Source organism: Haemorhous mexicanus, chromosome 27 (assembly GCF_027477595.1).
Source record: "Haemorhous mexicanus isolate bHaeMex1 chromosome 27, bHaeMex1.pri, whole genome shotgun sequence".
In the NCBI taxonomy this organism is placed as follows: Eukaryota; Metazoa; Chordata; class Aves; order Passeriformes; family Fringillidae; genus Haemorhous; species Haemorhous mexicanus.
Genome location: NC_082367.1, coordinates 4,850,086 through 4,876,882, shown reverse-complemented (window position 1 = coordinate 4,876,882; position 26,797 = coordinate 4,850,086). Strand labels below are relative to the sequence as shown.

Sequence of the window (26,797 nt, the reverse complement as noted above, 5' to 3'; positions counted from 1 at the left end):
GGATGGATGGATGGATGGATGGATGGATGGATGGATGGATGGATGGATGGATGGATGGATGGTGCTGCCGGAGCGTCCCTGCTCGCTGCTGCTGGGCGAGGGAAGCAAGCACCATCTTGTGTCCCTGCCAGGCTGCGGGAGCCCCAGGAGCTCGCTGCAGAGCAGCAGCATGTCCCTGCCTGACCTCCTCCCCCTCTCCCTCCTCCTCCTCCTCTCCCTCCTCTTCCTCCTCCTCCTTCCTCCCCCCACTCCCGGCTCTCCCGGAGCAGCGGAGGGGGCTGCGACTCTCGGGGGGACCCCAGGTCCTTGGTGGCCGCTGGAGTAGCCCCGGTGGGGGATGCCCCGCTCCGGCTGCAGTTGGAATTCGGTGCTTTTGGGTCTCTCCTGTTGCATTTCCTGGGGGCTCTGGTTGGAGACCAGAAGAACTGGAGGGTTTTACTGCGGGAAAATGGGGTTTTCTTCCACCCCAGATCCCCCTGCTTGCATCGGGGAGATCCAGCCCGGTCTGCTCCCTCTGGCTCCCTCCCAGCCCCTCTCCCCGTGCCCTGGAGGGGGGAACTCCAGCACCGAGCTCCCCCCGTGCTGCCGGGGCGGCAGGAGCCAGCGCCAGCCTGTTGCATGAGAATCGGGATATTTTTAGCTTTCTAATGTCCCCGGAGTGGCTCCAGCTCAGGCTCGGCCAAGTGTCCCTCCCGATGAGCTGGGGGATGCCCCAGTACCAGCACCTCAGCCACGGGTGGTTTGGGAGCAGGATTTGGTATTTGAGGGTGGTTTGGGAGCAGGATTTGGTGTTTGAGGTTGGTTTGGGAGCAGGATTTGGTGTCTGAGGGTGTTTAGAGAGCAGGATTTGGTGTTTGAGGGTGGTTTGGGAGCAGGATTTGCTTTTTGAGGGTGGTTTGGGAGCAGGATTTGCTGTTTGAGGGTGGTTTGGGAGCAGGATTTGGTGTCTGAGGGTGTTTAGGGAGCAGGATTTGGTGTTTGAGGGTGGTTTGGGAGCAGGATTTGCTGTTTGAGGGTGGTTTGGGAGCAGGATTTGGTGTTTGAGGGTGGTTTGGGAGCAGGATTTGCTGTTTGAGGGTGAGGAAGAGCATCCCCTGTGCCGTGCCAAGCTCTTGGCATCCCCAGCACACGGCTGGGCGGAGGCGAGCGGAGACCTCAGCGATTTTGGAATCAACCTCTGCCATGGCATCTGGCCCTGTGGCCACCTCCTGAATGTCCCCTGATGTCCCCAGGGCTGTCCCTTTGCCCGGGCACGGGCTGAGTGATGCTGACACGTGCACGGTGGCCTCGGCCTCAGCAGAGCCGTGCTCTGGGCTCACTTAATAAGGCCACAGCATGCATTATTTTATTAATGAGGTATTAAAAAGCTGTTCATGGTGATGCTCTGCATTCCCAGAGAGACATCCAAGAAATCTGTGCTGAGCAGTGACTGCTCACCCTGTGCCCGGCTCTTAGGACAACTGTGGGGACACCACGCTGCTGGGGTGTCACCGTGCACCCCCAGCATGTCACCCCAACCTGCCAGCCTGTCCCCACCATGCTCCAGGGCACCAGGATGAGCTCCAAGGGCTTTTGTAGCCCTGCCTGAAGTTGTTTAGTGGCTCCTTGCCCAGGCTGTGCTTGGCCAGGGGTGAGACGAGGGTGGGAGGGTCACTGCAGGGGGGACCTGCAGGGCTGGGACTCTGCTCTGGTGGCTTTGGGGTGAAGTCCTTGCTCTGTGCTGCACTGTCCCAAATCTGGGGACTCATTGGCACTGCAAGGAGTCCCCTGTAACCATGCAAAGTGGCAGATAGGGAGAGAGACCAGGTGGGGACATGAACTGGGAGGGGACATGGGGTTAACTGGGATGCTGCTCGCACACCAGCCAGGCTCAGGGCAGGGCGCTGACCCCCAGCCCAGCCCCCCAGAGGCCAAGCCTCCCGGTAAGCCTCTGTCTGTGTGTCCATCTGTCTGTCTGCAGGGCAAATGCCATAGGATGACCGCTGCTGGTCCCCTCTTACTGGCTGTGATATCGTCTGTCCTGTGGCTCACGCGGGGCTTCGACCCGGCTCCCAGCGCCTGCTCCGCCCTGGCCTCCGGCGTCCTCTACGGCTCCTTCTCCCTCAAGGACCTGTTCCCCACCATCTCCTCCGGCTGCTCCTGGACCCTGGAGAACCCCGACCCCACCAAGTACTCGCTCTACCTCCGCTTCAACCGGGAGGAGCAGGTCTGCACCCACTTCTCGCCCATGGTGCTGCCGCTCGACCACTACCTGGCCAACTACACCTGCGACCCCCGGGGCGAGGCCAGCCCCGCGCCCGCCCGCCAGCGCCCGGAGCAGCAGCAGGAGGAGGAGGAGGACGAGGAAGCCGAGCTGGAGCTGTGTGAAGGCGCGGGGCCCTTCACCTTCCTGCACTTCGACAAGAACTTCGTGCAGCTGTGCCTGGCGGCCGAGCCCGAGGCGGCGCCGCGGCTGCTGGAGCCGCAAGCACTGGAATTCCGCTTCGTGGAGGTGCTGCTCATCAACAACAACAACTCCAGCCAGTTCACCTGCAGCGTGCTGTGCCGCTGGCTCGAGGAGTGCCTGCAGGCTCCCGGCGCCCGCCGCTGCGGCTTCACCCACTCCGGCTGCAGCTGCCAGGCCGAGAGCCCTCCGGCTCCCCGGCGCAACGGCACCCGGCCCCCGGCCCCCGCGCCCACCCCGGCGCCCGCCGCGCCCGACTGCTGCCCCACCGAGCTGCATTCTGCGAATGCCAACGAGCTCGACCTGCCCGAGGTGCCACACGGTGAGTGGGGGTCGGGGATGGACCCCCCGTGCGGTGCTGGGGGTCGCTGGGTGCTGCTCGTGCTCGTGGAATGGGTGGGTTCTGCACAGGGAGTGGGGATGGTGGGAATTGTGCAGTGGGTGGATCCTGCTTGTGTGAACTCTGTGGGACTGCCAAGTGCCAGCTGGGAACTGGGCATGGGGCAGGGAATCTGCAGTGGATGGGTCCTGGGGCTGGAGGTGCCAGTGGGGCACTGGGAATGGGGCAGTGGATGGATCCTGGGGCTGGAGGTGCCACTGGGGCACTGGGAATGGGGCAGGGAATCTGTGCAATGGATGGATCCTGGGGCTGGAGGTGCCACTGGGGCACTGGGAATGGGGCAGTGGATGGATCCTGGGGCTGGAGGTGCCACTGGGGCACTGGGAATGGGGCAGGGAATCTGTGCAGTGGATGGATCCTGGGGCTGGAGGTGCCACTGGGGCACTGGGAATGGGGCAATGAATGGATCCTGGGGCTGGAGGTGCCACTGGGGCACTGGGAATGGGGCAGGGAATCTGTGCAATGGATGGATCCTGGGGCTGGAGGTGCCACTGGGGCACTGGGAATGGGGCAGTGGATGGATCCTGGGGCTGGAGGTGCCACTGGGGCACTGGGAATGGGGCAGGGAATCTGTGCAATGGATGGATCCTGGGGCTGGAGGTGCCACTGGGGCACTGGGAATGGGGCAATGGATGGATCCTGGGGCTGGAGGTGCCACTGGGGCACTGGGAATGGGGCAGGGAATCTGTGCAATGGATGGATCCCACCCATGCACACTGCTGGAGTAGGATTGGTGCCAGCTGGGTGCTGGGCATGGAGCAGGAAAGCTTCTCCATGAAGGAGAAGGAGCAGGGAATCCACAGGATGGATGAATCTTCTCTGAGCCCACTCCCAGGGCAGCATGGTGCCAACTGGGCCCTGGGCATGGAGCAAGGAATCCATGGGATGGATGAATCCTGCCTGAGCACACTCCTCAGGGCAGGGGGGTGCTGTGCATGGAGCAAGGAATGCACGGGATGGATGAATCCTGCCTGAGCATGCTCCCTTTAGGGCTGGAAGTTTCCAGTGGGACACTGTGCATGGAGCAGGGAATCCATACAAAGTTCAAATCCGTGGAGCTGCAGCTTGCTCTGCCCTTGCCACGGCCCAGCCATCCCTGGGAATGCCACGGCAACCCCACCACTGCCAGGGCTGAGGCCACGGCTGCTCTGGCACGTCCCACGTGGCTCCCTGGCCTCGCTCACCTCCTCCCTGGCACGGGGCAGGAGCAGGAGCCAACTCGCTCTGCCCTGGCGGAGACGTGGAAAACAATTTGCAGGTAAAATGACCCTTTGCCGTGGCAAATTACCCTTGACTGCTGCAGCCCGGGCGCTTGTTATTCCAGGCAGGATGTCACGGCCCGGCGGCCGGGCTATTAAGCAGGCGGAATGAGGCCATTTGCTCGTTCCGGGATTGTAGGAAGGGCTGAGGATAAAGCAGCCGGCTCCGGGATCGGCGGCGGGGCCGCCTTGCCCTGCTGCTGCCCGTACCTGCGGTGCCAAGCCTGGTGAGGTGATACGGGGATCTGGGGACACATCTGGCCAGATGTTTTCCCTTCAGCAGCCTCAGGGTGATGCGCGGGCGGGAGCAATCCCCGACTGGGCTGCGCGGGGTCTTTATCCAGCAGATTAGGTGGCGGGGCAGGACTGGGGGTGTAGAGATAATTTCATTGGGCCTTAGCATTTATTTCAGGAGCTAAATGTCATTACGGGCAGATCCCCCACTAAATCCCCGGTCCCTTACAGCTGCAGGGCTCTAAATCGCCTCATCCCAAGGGGAGCTGCTTGAGCTGATTTCATTTTATGGGGTTTTTTTCCCATTTTGTTTTATTTTTCCCTCTTTAAACGCCACTCCCCATGGGGGATTGAGAGCTCAGCGCCGGGGTCAGGTGCCAGCCCCAAGGTCAGCCTGGCTGACCCTGTGCCCCAGGGGTGACACCTGGGGTGGCTGGGGCTGCCTGTGGAGAGGGGGTTCCACGATGGGATTGGGAATTGGGATCCATGATGGAGAAGGGGGATCCAGGATGGGATGGAGAAGTGGGATCCAGGATGGGATGGAGAAGGGGGATCCACGATGGAGAAGGGGGATCCACGATGGAGAAGGGGGATCCAAGATGGAGGAGGGGGATCCAGGATGGAGAAGGGGGATCCACGATGGGATGGAGAAGGGGGATCCACGATGGAGAAGGGGGATCCAGGATGGGATGGAGAATTGGGATCCTGGATGGAATGGAGAAGGGGGATCCATGATGGAGAAGGGGCATCCAGGATGGGATGGAGAATTGGGATCCACGATGGAGAAGGGGGATCCAGGATGGGATGGAGAATTCGGATCCACGATGGAGAAGGGGGATCCAGGATGGGATGGAGAATTGGGATCCACGATGGAGAAGGGGGATCCAGGGTGGGATGGAAAAGCGGGGTCCAGGATGGGATGGAGAAGCAGGATGCTCCTCCAGGGGACCCAGCAGATCCCCAGGGGTGTCTCAGTGGGGTTGTTTCCTCCAAGCCTGGCACAGGGCGCTGGCCAGGGGGGTCCCTGCAGAGCTGGCAGGGCTCAGTGTCACATTCCGCCTCTCCGGCTGCGACGGCCGCGGCGCAAACTCCGGCTCCTTCTCCAAATTACATTTGACATTCAATTAAAGGCTGGAGCGCCCGGAGGTTCAGTGTTATTGCGGTGCCAGAGCCACGGGGGTGACACGCTGCCACGGCCACCCCTCGTGCCACGCCGCTGCCACCGTCCCCCCCGGGCGTCACCGCGCTGAGCCGCGGGGCTGCATCACAGAGCGCCCTTCATGCAGCTGGGGGGGGGTCCCAGGCTCCCACCTGGCCTCCCCCCAGCCCCCCGGGGTGGAGAATGGTCCCCTTTCAGGGGGATGGATGGTGGCACACAGGGCCGGGGGGCTGAATGGCGCCTGTGAGCCGAGGCTTGGCGGGCGCCCAGCGCTGATCTCAGCGGCTCCTCCGCCGCAGCGACGTGGGGCTGGCACCCGCCCAGAGCCTCCCCACAGCCCTGACCCCGGGGTCCCCGGCACCAGCGTCATCCCCGCCCTCCCAGGGGGATTCAGGGATGAGGTTGGAGCCACGTGGGTGGGCTGGAGTTTTGTGGGGTGACTTTGGGTGTGTTCGACCCTGCTGCGCCATGCTCCAGGCGGTGTGACCCCTCTAAAGACCCCCAAAAGTGTGACCCCCTCTTTTTGATGGCCTCTGGGTGACCCTGCTGTGTCAAGGCCAAGCAGCTCCAATTTTGGGTTTCCCTCACCCCAAACCCATCCCTGCTCAGAAACCAACCCCCAGTGAGGTGCTGCTGGGACAAGGACACAACCAGCCCTGAGATTCACCTTGAGGTCCCCAAAAAACACCCCTGATGTCCCCAAAATCACCTCCCATCCTTGCCCCCGCCAGCTGTGCTGTGGTGGGGTGCTAGGGGACCCCTGGGCAGGGTGGGGTGCGGTGTTGGTGTTGGCTGCAGCCTCCTGGTGGTGACAGGCGAGGATTTAGTGATCTCCGAAGGAAATTGAATTTGGTGTCTCTGTCGAACACAGCCAGGGAGAACGCCCTCGTATATCCTCGGGATTTATGGATTTCCCCAGGCTCTTGCTGAGCCGTGTGTAACTCTGCTGTGGCGCTCCCAGAGGGGGGTGGCCCTGTGGGGAATTCAGCCTGGTGGCCCCACTGACCCCCCTGGGCATTCCCTCAGTGTCCCCAGGTCCCTCTGTGTCTCCCGTGCCACCGGGAATTCTGGAGTGGGATGTCCCAGGACAGGATCTGAGGGTGCCAGCGGGGAGCCCTGAAGGGTTATCCCGAGTTAAGGCAAAACGTGATAAATTTGGGGCTTTTTGACAGCACAAGCAGTGCCAGAGCAGGCTGTGCTCCCTGCCTGGGGCTGGGTGTCCCTGCTCTGTGTTCCAGTGGGAGCCACCATGTGCCCAAAGCACCCTGGCAGTGCCAGGTGTCCCCATGCCACCTCCCTTGGGGACATCGCTGTGTTTGGCTGGCAGGCGCTTGTGCCATCCCTGGCTGCTCTCCTGGCTGTCACAGCAGTGGAGTCACCACAGCATTTTTGGGGCTGACATCCCTGGGTGACATCCGTGGCGCTGTCCCTCTGTCCCCCACGGCACATCCAGCAGGATCAGCTGGGATGAATCCACGCGAGCTCCGGGGCCAGGATTTGGGGACAGGAGTCTCTCTGGAGGACAGGGAGGTGGCCCAGGGGCGTGGGGGAGGCCGAGGGAGGTGTCCCCCTGTGCCTGCAGCAGCGTCCCCCGCCGGGCCCCGCACATGCCAGTTAATTTCACGCCAAGTGCCCTTGATGGATCACTTGTTATTTTTGGTGAGCCGAGCCATAAATTTGTGCCACCTCACTGCAGCGAGCTGATAAGTGGGGACAGGAGAGCACCTCCACCTGGCACGGTGGGGACACGGGCACTCTGCCTGCACCAGAGACGTGGCACCCCCGGCTGGGGTCCAGCTGCCACCCCTGGGACGTTTTGGGGTAGCTGTGACACAAGTTTGGGGCTCTGGGGATGTGCTCAGTGATGCTCCACCAGGTCTTGCTCTCAGGGGTGTCAGCATGGGGCCAGGCACCCCCTGTATCCCCCTGAAATGTCCTGCACTGGTCTGTCCCCATCCCTGTCCCCATCCCTGTCCCCTGCCCACTCTCATTTGGGCATTTCTCTCTCCTAGGCAATGCGGTCGAGGAGAACCAGAAGGTGAAGACCCAGTGGCCACGGTCAGCGGATGAACCCGGGGTCTACATGGCCCAGACAGGTACCAGGGACAGGCAGGGGGACACTGGTGACACCGGGCTCGTGCACCTGGGCAGGGGTGACAGAGATGGAGTGACTCCCTTTAGCTTCCCGCCCACGGACTGGCTTAATTTGCTCCATTTATATATTTTTTCCTCTGCACTTTCCTCTGAGGGTTGTAAAGCAAAAAGGGAAAAAAAAAAATCTATTAATTGTTTCGTTCGAATGTATTTATTTGGCAAATCCATCTGGGTAATTTGAACGTGCTGCTCCCCCCTCCCCAGCCTCCCTGATTTATGGTTGGAGGGCTCGGAGGCGAGCGGGAGATGGATGGGCCCCGGCTCTGCTCCATGTGCCTGGCGTGCAGAATTCCCGGCCACACTCGGCTTCTCACGGGGCTTCTGCCCCACTGGGAGCTCCTGGGTGACCCCAGTGGTGGCCCTGCCCAGTCTCGGGGTCCCCGTGTGACACGGAGCAGCCCCAGCACGTTGTCACCGCCGCGGGTGACACAGAACCCACGTTCTGCTTGTCTCCAGGACAAATGGCCCCCTTTGGAGCCCTCCCCCATCTATCCCTGTTTAATTTAAACGGATGGGCTCTGCTGCTGGGCTGTCCAAGAGCCTCAGAGACATCATCAACCTTAATAAGAGCTGGTTGTTGTAAATGTCAGCGTGTGACGGGGTGGGGAGAGGGAGCTGCAAAGGGCTGCCCGTGCTGCCCACCCTGTCCCTGCTGCCCACTGCCCACCCTGCCCACCCTGTCTGTGCTGCCCACTGACCACTCTGCCCACCATGTCTGTGCTGCCCACTGACCACCCTGCCCACCATGTCTGTGCTGCCCACTGACCACCCTGACCACCATGCCCACCCTATCCATGATGCCCACTGACCACCCTGACCACCCTGCCCACCCTGGCTGTGCTGCCCACTGACCACCCTGCCCACTCTGCCCACCCTGCCCACCCTGCCCACCCTGTCTGTGCTGCCCACTGCCCACCCTGCCCACCCTGCTCACCCTGTCCGTGCTGCCCACTGCCCACCCTGCCCACCCTGTCTGTGCTGCCCACTGACCACCCTGCCCACCCTGCCCACCATATCTGTGCTGCCCACTGACCACCCTGCCCACCCTGCCCACCATGTCCGTGCTGCCCACTGACCACCCTGCCCACCCTGCCCACCCTATCCATGATGCCCACTGACCACCATGCCCACTCTGCCCACCCTGTCCATGCTGCCCACCATGTCTGTGCTGCCCACTGCCCACCCTGCCACCCTGCCCACCCTGCTCACCCTGTTCACCCTGTCTGTGCTGTCCACTGCCCACCCTGCTCATCCTGTCCCTGATGCCCACTGCCCACCCTGCTCATCCTGTCCCTGATTCCCACTGCCCACCCTGCCCACCCTGCCCGCGCTGCCACCCCTCCCAGGACAGATCCTGTCCCTCACACCAGCTGCCATCCCCTGCCCCAATCCCTTCCCCAGCTCTAACTGCGGCCTCACCTCACTGACACCCCCAGTGCCACCCTGTCACCCACATCACCTCACCCTCACTTCTGCACTCACCGCTGCCACCTCCCTGTCCCTTTGCGGCGCTGCCCTGCTGGCATGTCCCCTGTCCCCCGCGGGCTCTCAGGCTCCCTGTCTCCCTCAGGGGACCCTGCGGCGGAGGAGTGGTCGCAGTGGAGCGTGTGCTCCCTGACCTGCGGCCAGGGCTCCCAGGTGCGGACGCGCTCCTGCGTCTCCTCTCCCTACGGGACGCTGTGCAGCGGGCTGCTCCGGGAGACCCGCACCTGCAACAACACCGCCACCTGCCCAGGTACGGGGGACACTGGTGACAGTGGGGACAGCGGGGACACTGCGGGGCTGCTCTGCCGGCTCCCCGCAGGGCTGAGCAGGTGGGTGGGGACAGAGAGAATGCTTTGCTGGGATGTCTCTGGGGTGTCCTCGGGGTGCTGTGGTGGATGAGAAGGGTGGCTTGGCGTGGTTGTGGTGCCCAGCCTGTGCTGGGATGCTCTGAGTGCTGTTGGCATCCCTCCATCCTCTGGAGTCTCTCCAGGGGAGGTGTCTGGAATGGGTGCCCTGCACCCTGTGCCCTGTCAGCGGTGCTGCTGCTGGGGATTTGCCTCGGGAACTCCTCTCCATCCTCTCTCCTGGTGAACTGTGGGCTCCTCCTCCTGGATGTCCCCAAGGCTTTGTGCTGCAGCCTGGGGGATTTGGAGCATTCCAAGGGGTTCCCCCTGACGTGAGGCAGGAGGAGGCTGAGCTGCTCGGTGACTTGAGGCAGGTGACAGCAGGATGACGAGGATCTCCTCTGTCCATGGTGATGTTCATGTGTCTCATGTGGGACACTGGAGGGACCTCAGGGCGCCACAGTGGCAGCCACACTGCCGTGTCTGAATCTGGGGTGTTTCAGGGAATGTTCACCCCCAGGACATGCAGTGTCCATACTGGGGAGTGCAGCTCTGTCCTGGCACTCTGAGGACATCGGAGCTCAAGGAGGAGCATCCTTTAGGATGGTCCCTGATCCTTTCCTGGAGCGCTGAGCTCCCATGGACACGAGGGGCAGATCGTGCTCGGTGTGCTGACAGGGATCAGGGTGACCCGTGTGTGGCCTTGGGGGGACATGCGCCGCCAGTGCCAGCACCCCAAAAGGGAGGCTGGAGCACCGCTGCCAGCTTAGGGATTTGGGATAACAACGGGGCGGGCAGCGCTGGGAACTGTGCCCGGCTGAGCCCTGGGCAGGGCACGAGGGGTCTGCCATGCCAGGACCCCTCGGTGCCAGGGCCCCTCGGCGGCTGGAGCCCCTGGGCTGTGCTGTGTTGCAGTTCCCGGCGCGTGGGAGGAGTGGTCCCCGTGGAGCCTGTGCTCGGTGACCTGCGGGCGAGGGGCCAGGACCAGGACGCGGCGCTGCGCAGCCTCGCGGCGCGGAGGGAAGGCCTGCGAGGGCCCCGAGCTGCAGGCCAAGCCCTGCAATATCGCGACCTGCCAGGGTCAGTACCTCCCTCTCCCCACGCTCCTTCTTCCCGCCGGGAATGCCAGGAGACGGCGCCAGCTGAGCGCCAGGGCCGCGCTCCTGGTGCCACGAGGGATGGTGGCACCGCCACCGGCAGCTGGGACACAGGGCTGCTGTGACACTGGGCGCACCGTCCTGTCCCTGCTGGAGATCCAAGAGGAAATTTGGTGCTGTTGGCTGTGCTGGGGTCTCATGACCCCATCGTGGGCAGGGGACCACAGAGGAGGTGGCTCCTTCCCTACCGCTCTGCTGTGCCTGGCACTGGGGTGGCACAGGGACGTTGTGGGGTACAGGGAGGTGACAAAGGGCGTCGGCTGCAGGGTCTGTCTGCACACAGTGCCACAGCTGTCCCTTCCTCCTGCGTGCCAGGAGTGGCTGTGGTGGTGGCAGTGGGGTTGTTGCGGTGACAGGCAGCGATGCCTTGTCTCAGATGTTGTCCCTGTGGGGACCCCATGCGTGATGTGGGGCAGCTGGAGCAGGAGGGAGCTCGGGAGCTGCTCCTGCAGCAGCTCTGACAAGGACGTGGCACCCATGGCACACAGCTTTGGCCACAGCAGTCCTGTGGAGATGCTGCTGGAGTCTTGAGCTTGGCAGGGAACGATGCCAGAGATGCTGGATTTGGTTGGAAGTAATGCCAGCGATGCTGGATTTGGATGGAAGCAATGCCAGGGATGCTGGATTTGGCTAGAAGTGATGCCAGGGATTCTAAGTTTGATTGGAAGTGATGCTAGGGCTGCTGGTTTTGGTGTAAAGCAATGCCAGAGCTTCTGGATTTGGCAGGACTGTCGCCAGAGATGCTGGGTTTGGTTGGAAGCAATATCAAGGGTGCCAACAACGCTAAGTTCGGTGCGAGCAACGCCAGGGTCCCCACCCTGAGCGTGTCCTTTGTGTCCCAGTCGGTGGAGGGGCCAGTCCCAGTGACAATCCCCCCTGTCCTGTCTGGCACATCCGTAGGTTGGACCCGTTGCCCGGCGAGCCCGAGCCAGGGCCGTGTGAGTGGCCGCAGTGCAGTGGGAGCTGACGCCCATCAGAAAGCAAGGCAACCCCGACGAAGGCAGGGAATGATGCATCTGACTCCATTGATATCAGAAGGCTAATTAATTACTTAATTATTCTATATTATTCTAGACTATGTTACAGTGTATTACACTGAATCTGCCACTCAACTGCCCAGAATCTCATGATTGTCTCCACACACACACACACACTTGGCCCTGATAGGCAGAGGAAACAAAACACCATCACTCTGGGTAAACAATCTCCATACTGCACTCTACTTCTGCACCAACACAGGCGGCAGCAAATGAGATAAGATTTGTTCTCCCTTTCTCTGAGCTTCAGAGAATGTGAATCCCAGAAAATATCCTTGGGAAGTTGTGCCTTGCTTTTCTCTGTGAAGAGAAACGCGGCTACAGACGCCGCTCTCCTTGTCCCCGCAGTGGAAGGGCAGTGGCTGGAGTGGGGCGCCTGGAGCCGCTGCTCCGTCACCTGTGCCAACGGCACCCAGCAGCGGACGCGCAAGTGCAGCGTCTCAGCCCACGGCTGGGCCGAGTGCCGGGGGGCCCACGCCGACGCCCGGGAGTGCTCCAACCCCACCTGTCCCAGTAAGGCCCCGCGCGCTGGGGGGGAGCGGGGGGACGGCACCGCACACCCAGCACGGCCCCGCCGTGGCGCCGCCGCCGTGTCACCGCCGGTGACGCCCGGAGTGCTGGCGGCCCCCTCCACTGCGGGGAGCCTGAGGGTGATGCCAGGGATCACCGGGCACGTCTCGGCTGGAGGAGCCGGGGGTTGGCACTGTCCTCGTCCCGGGTCGCGCTGGGGACCCGTCGGTGCCAGGTGGCGGCGGGTCCCGCCGTGCTTTGGGCGTGAAAGCACGAGGGAGATCTCACGTGTGCACACGGGGCTGGGGACGGCTTTGGGTGTGGGGACACCGGGCAGAGGATGGACCATGGGGTCCTCATCCTGTCCTTCGAGGAGCTCCTTGTTTTGTGGGAGAAGTGGTGGCACCGGTGGCAGCCACAGAGGGAGGTGGTGGCTGTGCCATGGTGCCTGTGGATGGTGGCAGGGAATGAGGGGCATCTGCAGCAGGATGGGCATCTGCAGCAGGATGGGCATCTGCAGCAGGATGGGCATCTGCAGCCGGATGCCAGTCTGCTCTAAAAGAGATTTAAATCACTGATCCATGCATTTCACACCCTACGGGATTTCGGCTCACAGCGCGTGGGGCAGCACTGACTGTGCCCCGTCCCTGCGGGTGCCACTGTCCGGGTACAGAGCCAGGTGTCCCACAGTGTCCCCATCCCCACAGCAGACAGCAAGTGGGGTCCTTGGAACCACTGGAGCCTCTGCTCCAAGACCTGCGACACCGGCTGGCAGCGGCGCTTCCGCATGTGCGAGGGCACGGGCATGCAGGGCTACCCCTGCGAGGGCACCGGCGAGGAGGTGAAGACCTGCAACGAGAAGAAGTGCCCAGGTATGGGGTGCCCCCCACCCCCCAGTGCCCCTCACCCCACATCTGGGCTGTGCTGATCCCCCCTTCTCCCCCAGCCTACCACGAGATGTGCAAGGATGAGTACGTGATGCTGATGACCTGGAAGAAGACGGCTGCCGGGGAGATCATCTACAACAAATGTCCCCCCAATGCCACAGGTGACCTCAGATGTCCCCAGGGCTGGCACAGGGCAGGGGGTGGTGCGTGGTTGAGCACCCCAAACCCCAGGGGCAGTGGGTGGCATGAGGGACAAGTGGCCCAAACCCCTCAGGCCTGGAGCAGAGTACAGGGTGTGGGTGGCATTTGGGTTGGGCCACCCCAAAGCCCCAGAGGCTGGGGGTGACACTGGGGTCAGGCCACCTGGAGCAGGGCAGGGGGTGGTGGGTGACACTGTGGTCAAGCCCCCCTAAATCCCTTGGCCCTGGAGCTGTGCAGGGGGCTGTGGGTGGCATCGGGGTGCCAGGAAGGGATGGCAGTGCCAGCCCCAATCCCAAATCTCTGTCACAGGGACTGCCAGCCGCCGGTGCCTGCTGAGCCCCCATGGGGTCGCCTACTGGGGTGTGCCCAGCTTCGCCCGCTGCGTCTCCCACGAGTACAGATACTTGCATCTCTCAGTAGGTGCCCGCTCTGGCACGGCCCCTTCTGCCCCTTGTCCCTGTCCCTGGGGCTCTGTGCCATCCCTGGCACTCCAAGAGCCACCTGACCTCTCTGGCATGGGGAAACTGAGGCACGGCTCTGTGGGTGGGCTGGGAAAGGGGATCCCACCCAGTCTGTGTCCATGGGAATGGTTCTTGGGGATCCCTCAGATCCCCATGGAATCCCGTGTGGGGTGGGAAGAGGGATCCCAGCTCTGGGATAGAGGGGGGTTCTGGTTGGAGTTGTGTTCCTGTGTGTTTGGGAAAAGGCTTTTGGGATGGAGAGGATGCCCCCTGACGCCCATGGATGTCCCCAGACCTCCCTGGATGTCCCCAGACTCCTGTGACCACCCACAGACCTCTCTGGGCTTGGAAAAATATCCCAATCCCAGCCCTGGCGTGTTTGAGTTGCATTCCCACGTGTTTGGGAAGAGGCTTTTGGGATGAGGACAATGACCCCAGACCCCAGGGATGTCCCCAGACCCCTCTGAATGTCCCCAGACCACCCTGGATGTCCCCAAACCCCTGCAGACTCCCTCAACCTGCGCGTCCCGCTGCTGCCTTAATAAACTCTGCAGTGTCCCCCTGGCTCTGGGGATGACAAGGGACACACAGCACCGCTGGGGGGGTGGTGGCAGCAAAGTGACACAGCTGTCCCTCCCTGTACCAGCTGCGGGAGCACCTGGCGAAGGGCCAGCGGGTGCTGGCAGGGGAGGGCATGTCCCAGGTGGTGCGGAGCCTGCTGGAGCTCATGGCCCGCAAGACCTACTACAGCGGGGACCTGCTCTTCTCCGTGGACATCCTGCGCAACGTCACCGACACCTTCAAGAGGGCCACCTACATCCCGTCCTCCGAGGACGTGCAGGTAGCGGGCAGGGGGACAGCGAGGGTCCCCTCCCCGGGGAGGTGGCGGTCGGTCGCTCGGTCTGTCCCCAGCCCCGCTGAGCCCCGTCCCCGCAGCGCTTCTTCCAGGTGGTGAGCTACATGGTGGACGCCGAGAACCGCGATAAGTGGGAGGATGCCCAGCAGGTGAGTGGCACAGGGGGGCGTGGTGGTGACAGCCGGCATGTCCCCACCACCACGGGGGTGTCCCCACCTCCGTGACGCATCCCGGTGGTTCCGGAGCTGCTCCCGTTTCCCGCAGGTCTCTCCCGGCTCCGTGCACCTGATGAAGGTGGTGGAGGACTTCATCCACCTGGTGGGGAACGCGCTGAAAGCTTTCCAGAGCTCCCTCATTGTCACCGACAACCTGGGTGAGCGGCGGGGTGGGCGTGGGGACCTGAGGGGACACAGGAGCGGGGAGGTGACACCTGTGTCCCCTGACAGTGACAAGCATCCAGCGGGAGCCCGTGTCCGCCGTGTCCAGCGACATCAACTTCCCCATGAGGGGCCGGCGGGGGATGAAGGACTGGGCCCGCAGCTCCGAGGACAAGCTCTTCATCCCCAGGGAGGTGCTGAGCCTCGCCTCGGCAGGTGAGCGGGAGTGCCCAGGTGTGGGCACATCTGGCAGGCTGTGCGCAGCTGGAGGTGGGCGTGTGTCTACCTGAATGCTCCTGCACGGCTGGGACAGCGCACAGGTGTGTGAGCCTGCACATCTGGAGGTGGGCACACTGGCAGTGTGCACATCTGGGGGCGTGCAGGTGCGTGCACAGGTGTGAACGTGCACATCTGGAAGTGAGTGCCCAAGTGTGTGAGCCTGCACACCTGGAGGTGGGCATGCTGGGAGTGTGCACATCTGGGAGCGTGCAGGTGTGTGCACAGGTGTGAATGTGCACATCTGGAAGTGAGTGCCCAAGTGTGTGAGCCTGCACACCTGGAGGTGGGCATGCTGGCAGTGTGCGCATCTGGGAGCGTGCAGGTGTGTGTGCTTGCACATCTGGAGGTGGGCATGCTGGGAGTGTGCACATCTGGGAGCGTGCAGGTGTGTGCACAGGTGTGAACGTGCACATCTAGAAGTGAGTGCCCAGGTGTGTGAGCCTGCACATCTGGAGGTGGGCATGCTGGCAGTGTGTGCATCTGGGAGCGTGCAGGTGTGTGCACAGGTGTGAATGTGAACATGCTCCTGCACATCTGGATGTGCTCACGTGTGTGAGCCTGCACACCTGGAGGTGGGCATGCTGGGAGTGTGCACATCTGGGAGCGTGCAGGTGTGTGCACAGGTGTGAACGTGCTCATCTGGAAGTGAGTGCCCAGGTGTGTGAGCCTGCACACCTGGAGGTGGGCACACTGACAGTGTGCACATCTGGGAGCGTGCAGGTGCGTGCACAGGTGTGAACGTGCACACCTGGAAGTGAGTGCCCAGGTGTGTGAGCCTGCACACCTGGAAGTGGGCATGCTGGGAGTGTGCACATCTGGGAGCGTGCAGGTGTGCGCACAGGTGTGAACGTGCACATCTGGAAGTGAGTGCCCAAGTGTGTGAGCCTGCACACCTGGAGGTGGGCACGCTGGCAGCGTGCACATCTGGGAGCGTGCAGGTGCGCGCACAGGTGTGAACGTGCACATCTGGAAGTGCACAGGTGTGTGAGCCTGCACATCTGGAGGTGGGCACGCTGGCAGTGTGCACATCTGGGAGCGTGCAGGTGTGTGAGCCTGCACACCTGGAAGTGGGCATGCTGGGAGTGTGCACATCTGGGAGCGTGCAGGTGCGTGCACAGGTGTGAATGTGCACATCTGGAAGTGCACAGGTGTGTGAGCCTGCACACCTGGAGGTGGGCATGCTGGCAGTGTGCACATCTGGGAGCGTGCAGGTGCACGCACAGGTGTGAACGTGCTCATCTGGAAGTGAGTGCCCAGGTGTGTGAGCCTGCACACCTGGAGGTGGGCATGCTGGGAGTGTGCACATCTGGGAGCGTGCAGGTGCGTGCACAGGTGTGAACGTGCACATCTGGAAGTGAGTGCCCAGGTGTGTGAGCCTGCACACCTGGAGGTGGGCATGCTGGGAGTGTGCACATCTGGGAGCGTGCAGGTGTGTGCACAGGTGTGAACGTGAACATGCTCCTGCACATCTGGATGTGCTCACGTGTGTGAGCCTGCACATCTGGGAGTGCACAGGTGTGTACACACATGAGCGTGAACATCTGGAGGTGTCCAGGAGTGCACACCTGCTGCAGATGTGGGCTCACATCTGGCTCCCATTCATACACACGTGACCAGCGCTCTGGCTGTGTGCAGGTGACCACACGTGCTCTGGGGCCATGCGTGTGTGCCAGCGCACATCTGGGCGCACATCTGGCACGCCCTGCGTGTCCCCTCCCGCGTGTCACCCAGCCTGTGGCTCTCTCTGCAGAAGCCGAGGAATCGTCACACTTTGTCATCGGGGCGGTGCTGTACCGCACGCTGGGGCTCATCCTGCCCCCACCCAGGTGAGTGGCGCCACCCGCGGTGTCCCCTGCTGTCCCCCGGCCTGTCACAGCCCGTGTCCCTTCCCGCAGGAGCCCCCTGGCTGTCACCTCCAAGGTGCTGACGGTGACGGTGCGCCCGCCGACCCGGCCCGCGGAGCCGCTCGTGCTGGTGGAGCTGTCCCACATCATCAACGTGAGTGTCCCCTCCCCTGGCACCTGGAATGTCCCTTCCCATGTCAACAACGTGAGTGTCCCCTCCCCTGGCACCTGGAATGTCCCTTCCCATGTCATCAACGTGAGTGTCCCCTCCCCTGGCACCTGGAATGTCCCTTCCCATGTCATCTACGTCAGTGTCCCCTCCCTTGAGTGTCCCCTCCCTTGGCACCAGGAATGTCCCTTCCCATGTCACCATGTCCCCCTTCCCATGGCACCAGTGTGTGTCCCTCTCCCGCGTCACCATGAATGTCCCTTCCCACGTCACCAATGTGTCCCCTCTCATGACATCAACCTGTGTCCCCCTCCAATGCCATCAATGTGTCCCCCTCCTCGTGTGACCAGCCTGTGTCCCCCTTTTGGCATCAGTGTGACTCTTTGTGTCCCTCATCATCACCGAGTGTCCCCCTCCCACGTCATTGTGAGTGTCCCCCTCTGTGTCATCCACACAAGTGTCCCTTGTCCCTCATCGCCATCACAACTGTCACCTCCCGTGGGGTTGCCCCTCCTCATCATCAACCCTCCTGTGTCATCAGTGAGTTCCTTCATCACCGCCATGAGTGTCCCCTTCCCCTCCCACGCCATCCATGTGTCACCCTGCTGTCCCATCACCGTGTCCCCTGCCAGTCCCATGTGGGTCCCTGTCACCTGCAGGCACCGAGACCCCAGCAGGGACCAGCAGTTCCCAATTCATGGCATGGTCCCTGTGCCCACAGTGGGGACATGCCACCCCTGGGACACCCAGGGAATGTCCCCAAGGGCCACACCTCCTCGTGGGGTGGGGACAGGGCTGGGGGGAGCTCTAACCCATCCCTGTGTCCGCAGGGCACGTCCCACCCGCAGTGTGTCACCTGGGACTACTCGAGGACGTGAGTGAGGGGCAGGGGCACGGGGACATGGGGACACTCTGGTGACAGGGCGGGGCTGGCAGTGCCAGGGGGCTGCTGGGAGGGACGGAGCAGGGACAGGGAACAGGGATGGGGACAGGGACAGGGAACAGGGATGGGGGACTGGGACAGGGAACAAGGACAGGGAACAGGGATGGGGACAGGGACAGGGAACAAGGACAGGGAACAGGGGTGGGGACAGGGATGGAGCAGGGATGGGAACAGGGATGGGAACAGGGACAGGGAACAGGGGTGGGGACAGGGATGGAGCAGGGATGGGAGCAGGGATGGGAACAGGGACAGGGAACAGGGATGGGGACAGGGATGGGAACAGGGGCAGGGACAGGGAACAGAGATGGGGGAGCAGGGATGGGAACAGGGACAGGGAACAGGGATGGGGACAGGGGTGGGAACAGGGACAGGGAACAAGGACAGGGAACAGGGATGGGGGACAGGGATGGAGCAGGGATGGGAGCAGGGATGGGAACAGGGACAGGGAACAGGGATGGGGATAGGGATGGGAACAGGGGCAGGGACAGGGAACAGAGATGGGGGAGCAGGGATGGGAGCAGGGACAGGGAACAGGGATGGGGACAGGGACAGGGAACAGGGATGGGGACAGGGACAGGGAACAGGGATGGAGCAGGGATGGGAATAGGGATGGGAACAGGGACAAGGACGGGGAGAAGAGATGGGGGAGCAGGGATGGGAGCAGGGACAGGGAACAAGGACAGGGAACAGGGGCGGGGACAGGGATGGGAGAGCTGGGATGGGAGCAGGGATGAGGAACAGGGATGAGGAGCCAGGACCATCCCTTCCCGCATCCCCGCTCCACTGGCAGGGGTGAATGGAGCTCCCACGGGATCGATGTGGCCCCGGAGCCGCGGGGCCGCCCGCGCCAGGCTGCCAGATGTGATTTGTTAGTGCTGGCAGGAACGAGGGAAAGTAGGGCAGGAAGGGGGGCGGGCAGCGCTGCGGGCTGGGGGAGGGCACTGCCAGCCCCCCTGCCCAGGTAGCCACGAGAGCAGCACAGTTTGGGGTCACTGGTTCCAGTTCATCCCCCGAACCGGTGCGGAGGTGGTGGCTGTGATGGGCGTGGCAGGCCTCAGTCCTGCCCCAGGGACAGTCCCCAGCTGTCCCACAGACCCAGTTCCCGGTTTTCCTGACATGCTGGGGGCAGTGGCTGCTCTCCCTGGGTGTGGCAGTGCCACCCCACTCTCTGCTCCCTCACTGGGGACATCCCCTGGCAGGAGGGGTCCCTGTGACAGGAAGGGTCCCCAGGGTGGAGAAGTGCCTTTAACAGGAGGGGTCCCCATGGCAGGAGGGTCCCCAAGGGGGTGGGTCCCCATAAAAGGAGGGGTCCCCATGGGGGAGAGATCCTTCTAACAGGAGAGTCCCCATGACAGAAGGGTCCCCAAAGGTGGGAGGGGTCCCCAAGGTCCCAAAGACAGAGGGGTCCCCATAATGAGGGATCCCCGTGATGGGAGAGGACCTCATGGAGAGAGGGGTCCCCATGAAGAGAGGGAATCGTGGCCCTCCTGGGAGGGGACACAGGTGCCTGGGGGCTCTTGGGGCTGTTCCTGCCTGTCCTGGCACTGCCCCACCCCTCTCTGTGATGTTTCTTCCCCCCCAAATCTCTGTGGGATGATGAGCTCGGGGGGGGGGGGTCCCCTGGCAGTGCCCCCTCGGTGCCTCCCACCGGGCAAGGCCAGGAAGGGGTTAACAGCGGAGAGGCGCGAGGGGCTGCGTGTGTTTGATCATTTCAAATTGCTCTCCCTCGCTCTCTTCCCATTAATCAGGGATGCTGGCTTGGGAAACTGGGACACGGAGAGCTGCCAAACCCTGGAGACCCTCCCGGCGCACACCAAGTGCCAGTGCCGCCAGCTCGCCACCTTCGCCGTGCTCGCCCAGCTGCCCAGAGACCTGGTAGGGGACAGGCTGGGGACAGCCACCAGCCTGCTGGGGACACGGGGTGTGGGTGAGGGGTGAGCCCCGGGCTGGGCGGGGGCGCTCCCGAGGGAGGGTGGGGATGGGCACGGAGCATTTCCTGCTAGGACGAGGTGGGCGCTGGAGGGTGGGGGTGTCCCCAGCAGCCAGGGGAAGGGTCCCAGCACCCCAGCGACCCCCAGCAGGGTGGGTTTGTGTGGGCAGGGGCTGCCGTGGTTCCTAGAGCTCAATACAGGCTGCTGCAGTGTGCCAGGAGGGGAGGGGGCACCCCATTGTTATTCTGCCCATGTCCCCTGTTGGCACGGAGTCCCCTTTGGCTGTGCCACCACTGTCACCGACCCCTTCTGGCACCCGGGGGTCCCCAATGAGAGTGGGAGGACCCAGAGGGGGCAGGAAGCTGGCGAGGAGCAGTGGGGAGGGGGCTGTGCTCAGCCAGTCCCCCCGGTGTCCCCCCAGGCCATGGACCCCTCGGGGACGCCGTCGGTGCCATTGATGATCGGCTGCGCCGTGTCCTGCATGGCCCTGCTGACCCTGCTGGTGATCTACGCCGCCTTCTGGAGGTGACCCGAGGGCACATGGGGACCTGGGGGGCATGAGGCTGTGTGGGGAGGGGGTGACAAAGGGGGACAGGGCGCCGGGGAAGGCTCAACACCGATGGGATTAATGGGAACGGAAAACCTGGGTGGGAGAAGATGCCTGGGACTGTCCCTGCCCCAGGACAACACCCACCCTGTGGCAGCATGGAACAAGGGACAGGGACATGGGACAGGGACATGGGACAAGGGACAGGGACATGGGACAGGGACACGGGACAGGGACAGGGACAGGCTGGCCCCACGCCGCTCCTGCCGCAGGTTCATCAAGTCGGAGCGCTCCATCATCCTGCTCAACTTCTGCGTCTCCATCCTGGCTTCCAACATCCTCATCCTCGTGGGCCAGTCCCAGATGCTCAGCAAGGTGGGTGCCACCACCCTGCCACCACGCTGCCACCCTCGGTGGTGTCCCAGGCCACTCGCCTGGTCCCCTGCTGGCTCCCAGCAGCAGATTGGATTTGGATTAACTCGATCCCGGGATTAAATCAACCGCGCCCGCCCCTGGCTTTGACACAAACCTCGCCGGGCGTGGGGGTTTAACTGCCACCGTGCCAGACACTTGTGTCCCCGTGTCCCCACCCTGCAGGGCGTGTGCACCATGACCGCTGCCTTCCTCCACTTCTTCTTCCTCTCGTCCTTCTGCTGGGTGCTGACCGAGGCCTGGCAGTCCTACCTGGCGGTGATCGGCCGGATCCGGACACGCCTGGTCAGGAAGCGCTTCCTGTGCTTGGGATGGGGTAAGAGCCCGGCCTGGGAGGGAGGGGGGCACCCCTCGCCCGTCCCTGGTACCCCCCAGGCTCATCAGAGGGGAAACTGAGGCACAGTGGAGGAAAGCAGATCCAGGTGTCTCAGCTGTGGCACCCTCAGGCCGTGGGGAGCTGTCAGAGGAGCTCCATCACTGTCCCCACCCCTGGAGCTGACACAGGGGGGGACAGTGCCACCTTCCTCCAGCTCCTCCAGCCCCGTGTCCCCTCTCCAGGGTTGCCAGCCCTCGTGGTCGCCGTCTCTGTTGGCTTCACACGGACCAAAGGCTACGGGACAGCGAGCTAGTACGTGGGGACAGGGGACACAGGGCGGGGCATGGTGGCCGCTGCAGGCTGGCTGGGAGCAGGGCACGGCCACAGGGCTGTCCCCTGACCTGCCACCCTCGGTCCCCTGCAGCTGCTGGCTCTCACTGGAGGGCGGTTTGCTCTACGCCTTCGTGGGACCCGCCGCTGTCATCGTGCTGGTGAGCCGCCCCCGAGAGCCCCGGACCCCCCAAAACCCACCCTGGGGGAGCTCGTGGCAGCTGCTGCTGCGGGCAGGGGGCTCCATGCCAGCCCTGAGCCCACCCTCCCGCAGGTGAACATGCTGGTGGGCATCATCGTCTTCAACAAGCTCATGTCCCGCGACGGCATTTCAGATAAGTCCAAAAAGCAGCGAGCTGGGTAAGTGCCCTGTGCCCCGCGGGGGGGTCCCCGGGGCTGCCCCCCGACCCCCACACCCTGCCGGGGGCCGGGCACGGGGTGCCCCGGCAGCGGGCTCAGGGTGGGGCAGATTTCACCGCATCAGTGGGCGGCGGGGGCCAAGCCCAGGGTGAGCACAGCCCCTTGTTGGGGGCTGCTGGAGGGGCAGAATTTGGGGGGCAGCCACCCCTGCTCCTTCCCTTGGGGAAGGGGGGTCCGCAGGCCGCAGCCCCCCCTCCGTGCCCGCCCCCTCCCCTGCCGCTTGGCCACCCCCCCTCGCCATTAACAGCTGCCGCCCTCGACTAACCCGACGCTCTCTCTCTCTCTCTCTCTCTCTCTTTCTTCTCCTCCTCCCATTTGCTTCTTGCCTGTGTCCGTCCATCCATCCATCCCTCCATCCATCTGTCCATCCATCTGTCCATCCCCCCCGCCCTCCTGCCTTGCTCCCTCCCCTCTCCCCGTGCCTGCATCCCCCCCTCTCCCCGCGTGGCCCGGTCCTGGCCGCGGGGCGCCGGGGGGGCGCTGGGCTGGTAGCTCCAAGCCCCCCCCGTGCGGCAGCCTGCTGCTGAAATGCACCAAGTGCGGCGTGGTGTCCAGCGCGGCCATGACCTCCGCCACCGCCAGCAGTGCCATGTTAGTGCCCGTCCCGCGCCCGCCGCGCCCCCCGCCCCGAGCACAGCGCCGGGAGGGGGCTCTGGGCATCTCCCCGAAAGGGTTGGGGGGCGGGTTGGGGGTCCCCGAGGGGAAGGAAGGGTGACGCTGTGTGCTCGGGGCGGGGTGTCGCATCACGTCTGCATGGCATGGCTTCCCATGGCAGGTCACCTCATCGCTGGGGTTGGGGGGGATCTTCTGGCTTGGGGTGGGGGGTACAGACTCGGGGGTGTCCTCAGGACCCTCTTCCCGGAGTGTGAGCTCCAGAGGCTGCCAAAGTCCCCGCTCATGGGGGCTTGGTCACAACAGAGGCAGCCCCAAAATTTGCTGCTAAAAAAAAGAGAAAAAAAAAAAATCCGCTCTCTGCTGTTCTGGTGGCCTTGGGAGGGTGGCGGTGGCCCCGCGTCCCCCCAGCACCCTGTGGCTGTGTGGGGACAGGGACACACCTGGGGGGCTGGAGCCCACAGGTCCCCTCAGCCCTCAGTTCCCAGCCGGCGCTGGCTTGGGGACACCGAGGAAGAGGGGACAGCTGGGTCACACAGCCCCAGCCATGCTTGTGGGGCGCGGGGCAAAGCTCGGGGGGCTGCTGCAGGGGAGGGGGGCAGTGCTCGGGGGGCTGTCCCGGGGCAGCCCCGCCCCGCGGGCTCACCCCGGCCCCTCTCTCCCTGCGCCAGGGCATCGCTGTGGAGCTCCTGCGTGGTCCTGCCTCTGCTGGCGCTGACCTGGATGTCGGCCGTGCTCGCCATGACCGACCGGCGCTCCATCCTCTTCCAGGTCCTCTTCGCCGTCTTCAACTCCGTCCAGGGCTTCGTCATCATCACCGTGCACGGCTTCCTACGCCGAGAGGTGGGGCGGCGCCGGAGGGGCGCCGGGGGACAGCCCTGGCCGCGGGGCCGTGACCGGCTCTGTCCCCGCAGGTCCAGGACGTGGTGAAGTGTCAGATGGGGGGGTGCAGGAGCGAGGAGAATGAAAACTCGCCCGACTCCTGCAAGAACGGGCAGGTGCAGATCCTGGTGAGTGGGTCCCCCCCTGGAGACCCCGCCGCTGCCCGTGCCGGCCATGGTGCTTCATTTCCCCGTCTCTCTCCCTCTCTTTCTCTCCTCTCTCTCTCGCTCTCTCCCTTCTTTCTGGATTTTTATAGACAGATTTTGAAAAGGATGTTGACCTGGCGTGTCAGACAGGTGAGCTCCCCTCTGTTGTCACCGTGCCACACCCGGGAGGGACAGGCAGCACGAGCCATGGGGTCCCTCCTGTGTCCCCCACCCTTCATGGGACCCTCAGGGCCGGCTCTGACCCCGCTCCCTGCCCACAGTGCTGTTCAAAGAGGTGAACACCTGCAACCCCGCCACCATCACGGGCACCTTGTCTCGCATCTCCCTGGACGGGGACGAAGACCCCAAGCTCAACACCACCTCGGAGGGCGGCCTGGGCTTCTCCAGCCTGCCCGGGAACATCCCCCCCACCAGCATCCTGGTGCAGGTGCCCAAGATGACGCCCAACGTGGTGGCGGGTCTGACCGAGCTGGGCGAGCCGCCGGCGCAGCAGCTCAGCCTGGAGGCGCCGGGTCCCGTTTACCTGTGCACGGAGAGCAGCCTGCGGCCGCTGGAGTACGGCTGGATCCGGGCCCCCGAGCCCCCCCGAGAGAGCGATTACATGATGCTGCCCCGCCGCACCAGCAGCCTCAAGCGCTTCCCCCGGGAGGAGGGGACGCTCGGTGCCGGCGCAGAGGAGGCGGTGCCCGGCGGGACGGGGCGCCCGGCGGCCGAAGGGGACGCCTATCCCGGGTTTGTGGCCGTGGATCACGTCAATGTGAACCTCAACCAGCCCTACGCGACGGTGAAGACGCCCTACGGCCTCCAGTTCAAGCAGCACCCCACGGTGAGGCAGATCCTGGCCTCGGAGCTGTCGGAGCGCAGCCGCACCATGCCCCGCACCGTGCCCGGCTCTGCCATGAAAGTGGGGTCCCTGGAGGTGAGCGGGGGGCTGGTGCCCCTGGGCAGGTGTGTGGGGAGGGATGTGTGTGCCCAGGACACAAGTGCATGTGTAGCGTTGCATGAATTCCCCCCGTGCTGCTCCCAGGCCATCCCACCCTTGTCGGGATGAGCTCCGTGTCCCCAGCCGGGCATGGACTGGGGCTGGCATGAGCCCCTCAACCCTGTTCCCCCTCATCCTGGCCCTGCAAAGACTTTTCCCTTTTCTTCTCCATCTCCTCCCCTGCTCCTGCCTGTCCCCCTGCCAGAGGAAGAGGTTGCGGTACTCTGACCTGGACTTCGAGGTAAGTCCTGCCATGGAGGTGTCACCGGTGCCATCGTGGGGGACTGATCCATGTTGTCCCCACTCCCTTTGCCCCGCCGGCAACTCCGGAGCTCTGAGGGGTTTAGACCAGGCAGTACCAAGCGTTGGCTCTGGATTAAAACACCAATGATGAGCATGGAGTGGGCTCTGCTGGTGGTCCAGGTTGCCCCAGGAAGGCAGGGATGGGGACAGTGCCAAGGGACAGGGGACAGTGCCGAGGGACAGCGGGCAGAGCCGATGGCCACAGGCTCTGCTCTGCCCCCGCAGAAGGTGATGCACACACGGAAGCGCCACTCCGAGCTCTACCACGAGCTCAACCAGAAATTCCACACGCTGGACCGGTACCGGGCTCCGTCCACCGGCTCCTCCAAGGTGAGGTCCTGGAGGCCCCGTCCTGCCCTGGTGTGCACCCTGCAAGCCTTTACCTCCTCCTGCATGGACTGTGGCACCCCAGGGAGATTGAGGGCACCCAGGGGCGCCGCCGGGGCTGAGCGCTGGGGTTTTTCCGCAGCGAGAAAAGCGGTGGAGCGTCTCGTCGGGCGGCGGGGACAAGAGCACGGGCAACGTAAGTCCTGATTCCCTTGGGGGTTGTCTCATCCCATCCTGGAGAGGACAGGAGGTGGCTGTGGGACAGAGCCGGCCACAGCTGCCCCTCCCCCTGCAGGACGTGACCAGCCCCGAGGAGCAGCGGCCGAAGGCTCCGGCCGCGCCGCCCAAGCCATGGAGCACGTTCAAGGCGATGACGCTGGGCTCGCTGCCCAGCGCCCAGCGGGACCGGCTGGAGCTGTGCAGGGCAGACTGGGACAGCCCCTGTGCCGGCCTAGACGCGGCCGACGGCGACTTCCAGACGGAGGTGTGAGCCCCGCGCCCGCCGCCGCCGCCTCCGCCCCGCGAGCCGACGCGCTGGGTTTGCTCCGTGCTCCGAGGCAGCCGGGGGGTCCCTGCCCCCCGGGAGAGCCGCCTCCCACTCGTCCTCGCGTGGTTCCTCCTCCTGCCACCCCCAGGACGCGGGCGTGGAGGGGACCCGCGCCCTCCCCCCCCAAAATGCTCACCCACGCTCACGCCTGCACCCCACCCCCGGGGCAGGACCGGCCGTCGAGGCCCTCAGACCTTCGTTCTTTTCTACCGGGATGTTTCTTCACGCCGTGCACCGTGTGCACGCGAGCGGCCGCCCCCCGGGACCCCCCCAACCCCGGGACCCCCGCGGCCGCCCCCTCCCAGCCCTCCCCACCGTCCCCACCCCACGGGGCAGGTGCTGTCGTTGTTGGAAATAAAAGTTCACTCTCTGTGGTGCCGTGGGGCCGCGGCCGCCGCCTCGTGCTTCGCCTAGGGGTGGCTGTCACCCGGTGTCACCCCGCTCTGCCTGCACCCCCCTGCCCAAAAATCCCCCCCTGAGCAGGGCTGATCCTGCACCCACACACGGCCAATGAGCATCTGGTTGTGGGAACCAGGAGTGGTAATTATAGAGTAATTAATCTGTGAGTAAATTAGGAATCTCGGAGGTCATCGCCACGTGGAGTCGCTCCAGGTGGGCAGCCCGGCACTGCGGGAGCATCCCAGCATCCAGAGCTGAGGGATGCGGCCTCCAGAGATGGAGATGGGGCAGCAGGAGCAGCAGCTGTGGGTGGGAATGCCTGGAGCAGGAGCTGGGTCAGGACAGCGCTGCTAGAGGAGAGGACATCTCTGCTGGTGGCTCTCGGCACATCTGGGATGAGAGA

At 63.9% G+C, this 26,797-nt stretch overlaps 1 protein-coding gene across 1 annotated transcript; it reads left to right on the top strand.

Annotated features, from left to right (window-relative positions):
• Positions 1-26,080, top strand: ADGRB2 (adhesion G protein-coupled receptor B2). The gene is made up of 32 exons (XM_059868655.1): positions 1-61; positions 1,961-2,765; positions 7,508-7,591; positions 9,220-9,384; positions 10,394-10,558; positions 12,021-12,185; positions 12,890-13,054; positions 13,129-13,230; positions 13,580-13,686; positions 14,378-14,572; positions 14,668-14,736; positions 14,852-14,960; positions 15,034-15,180; positions 16,994-17,069; positions 17,139-17,241; positions 18,087-18,130; positions 19,948-20,074; positions 20,552-20,655; positions 20,950-21,052; positions 21,275-21,425; positions 21,668-21,737; positions 21,850-21,916; positions 22,030-22,115; positions 22,668-22,766; positions 23,459-23,630; positions 23,702-23,797; positions 23,926-23,965; positions 24,097-24,755; positions 25,024-25,059; positions 25,347-25,451; positions 25,591-25,644; positions 25,744-26,080. Exons 1-32 carry the CDS (start codon positions 11-13, stop codon positions 25,936-25,938), a joined length of 4,716 nt encoding a protein of 1,571 aa, XP_059724638.1. The 5' UTR covers positions 1-10; the 3' UTR covers positions 25,939-26,080.
• Positions 26,081-26,797: the final 717 nt, after the last annotated feature.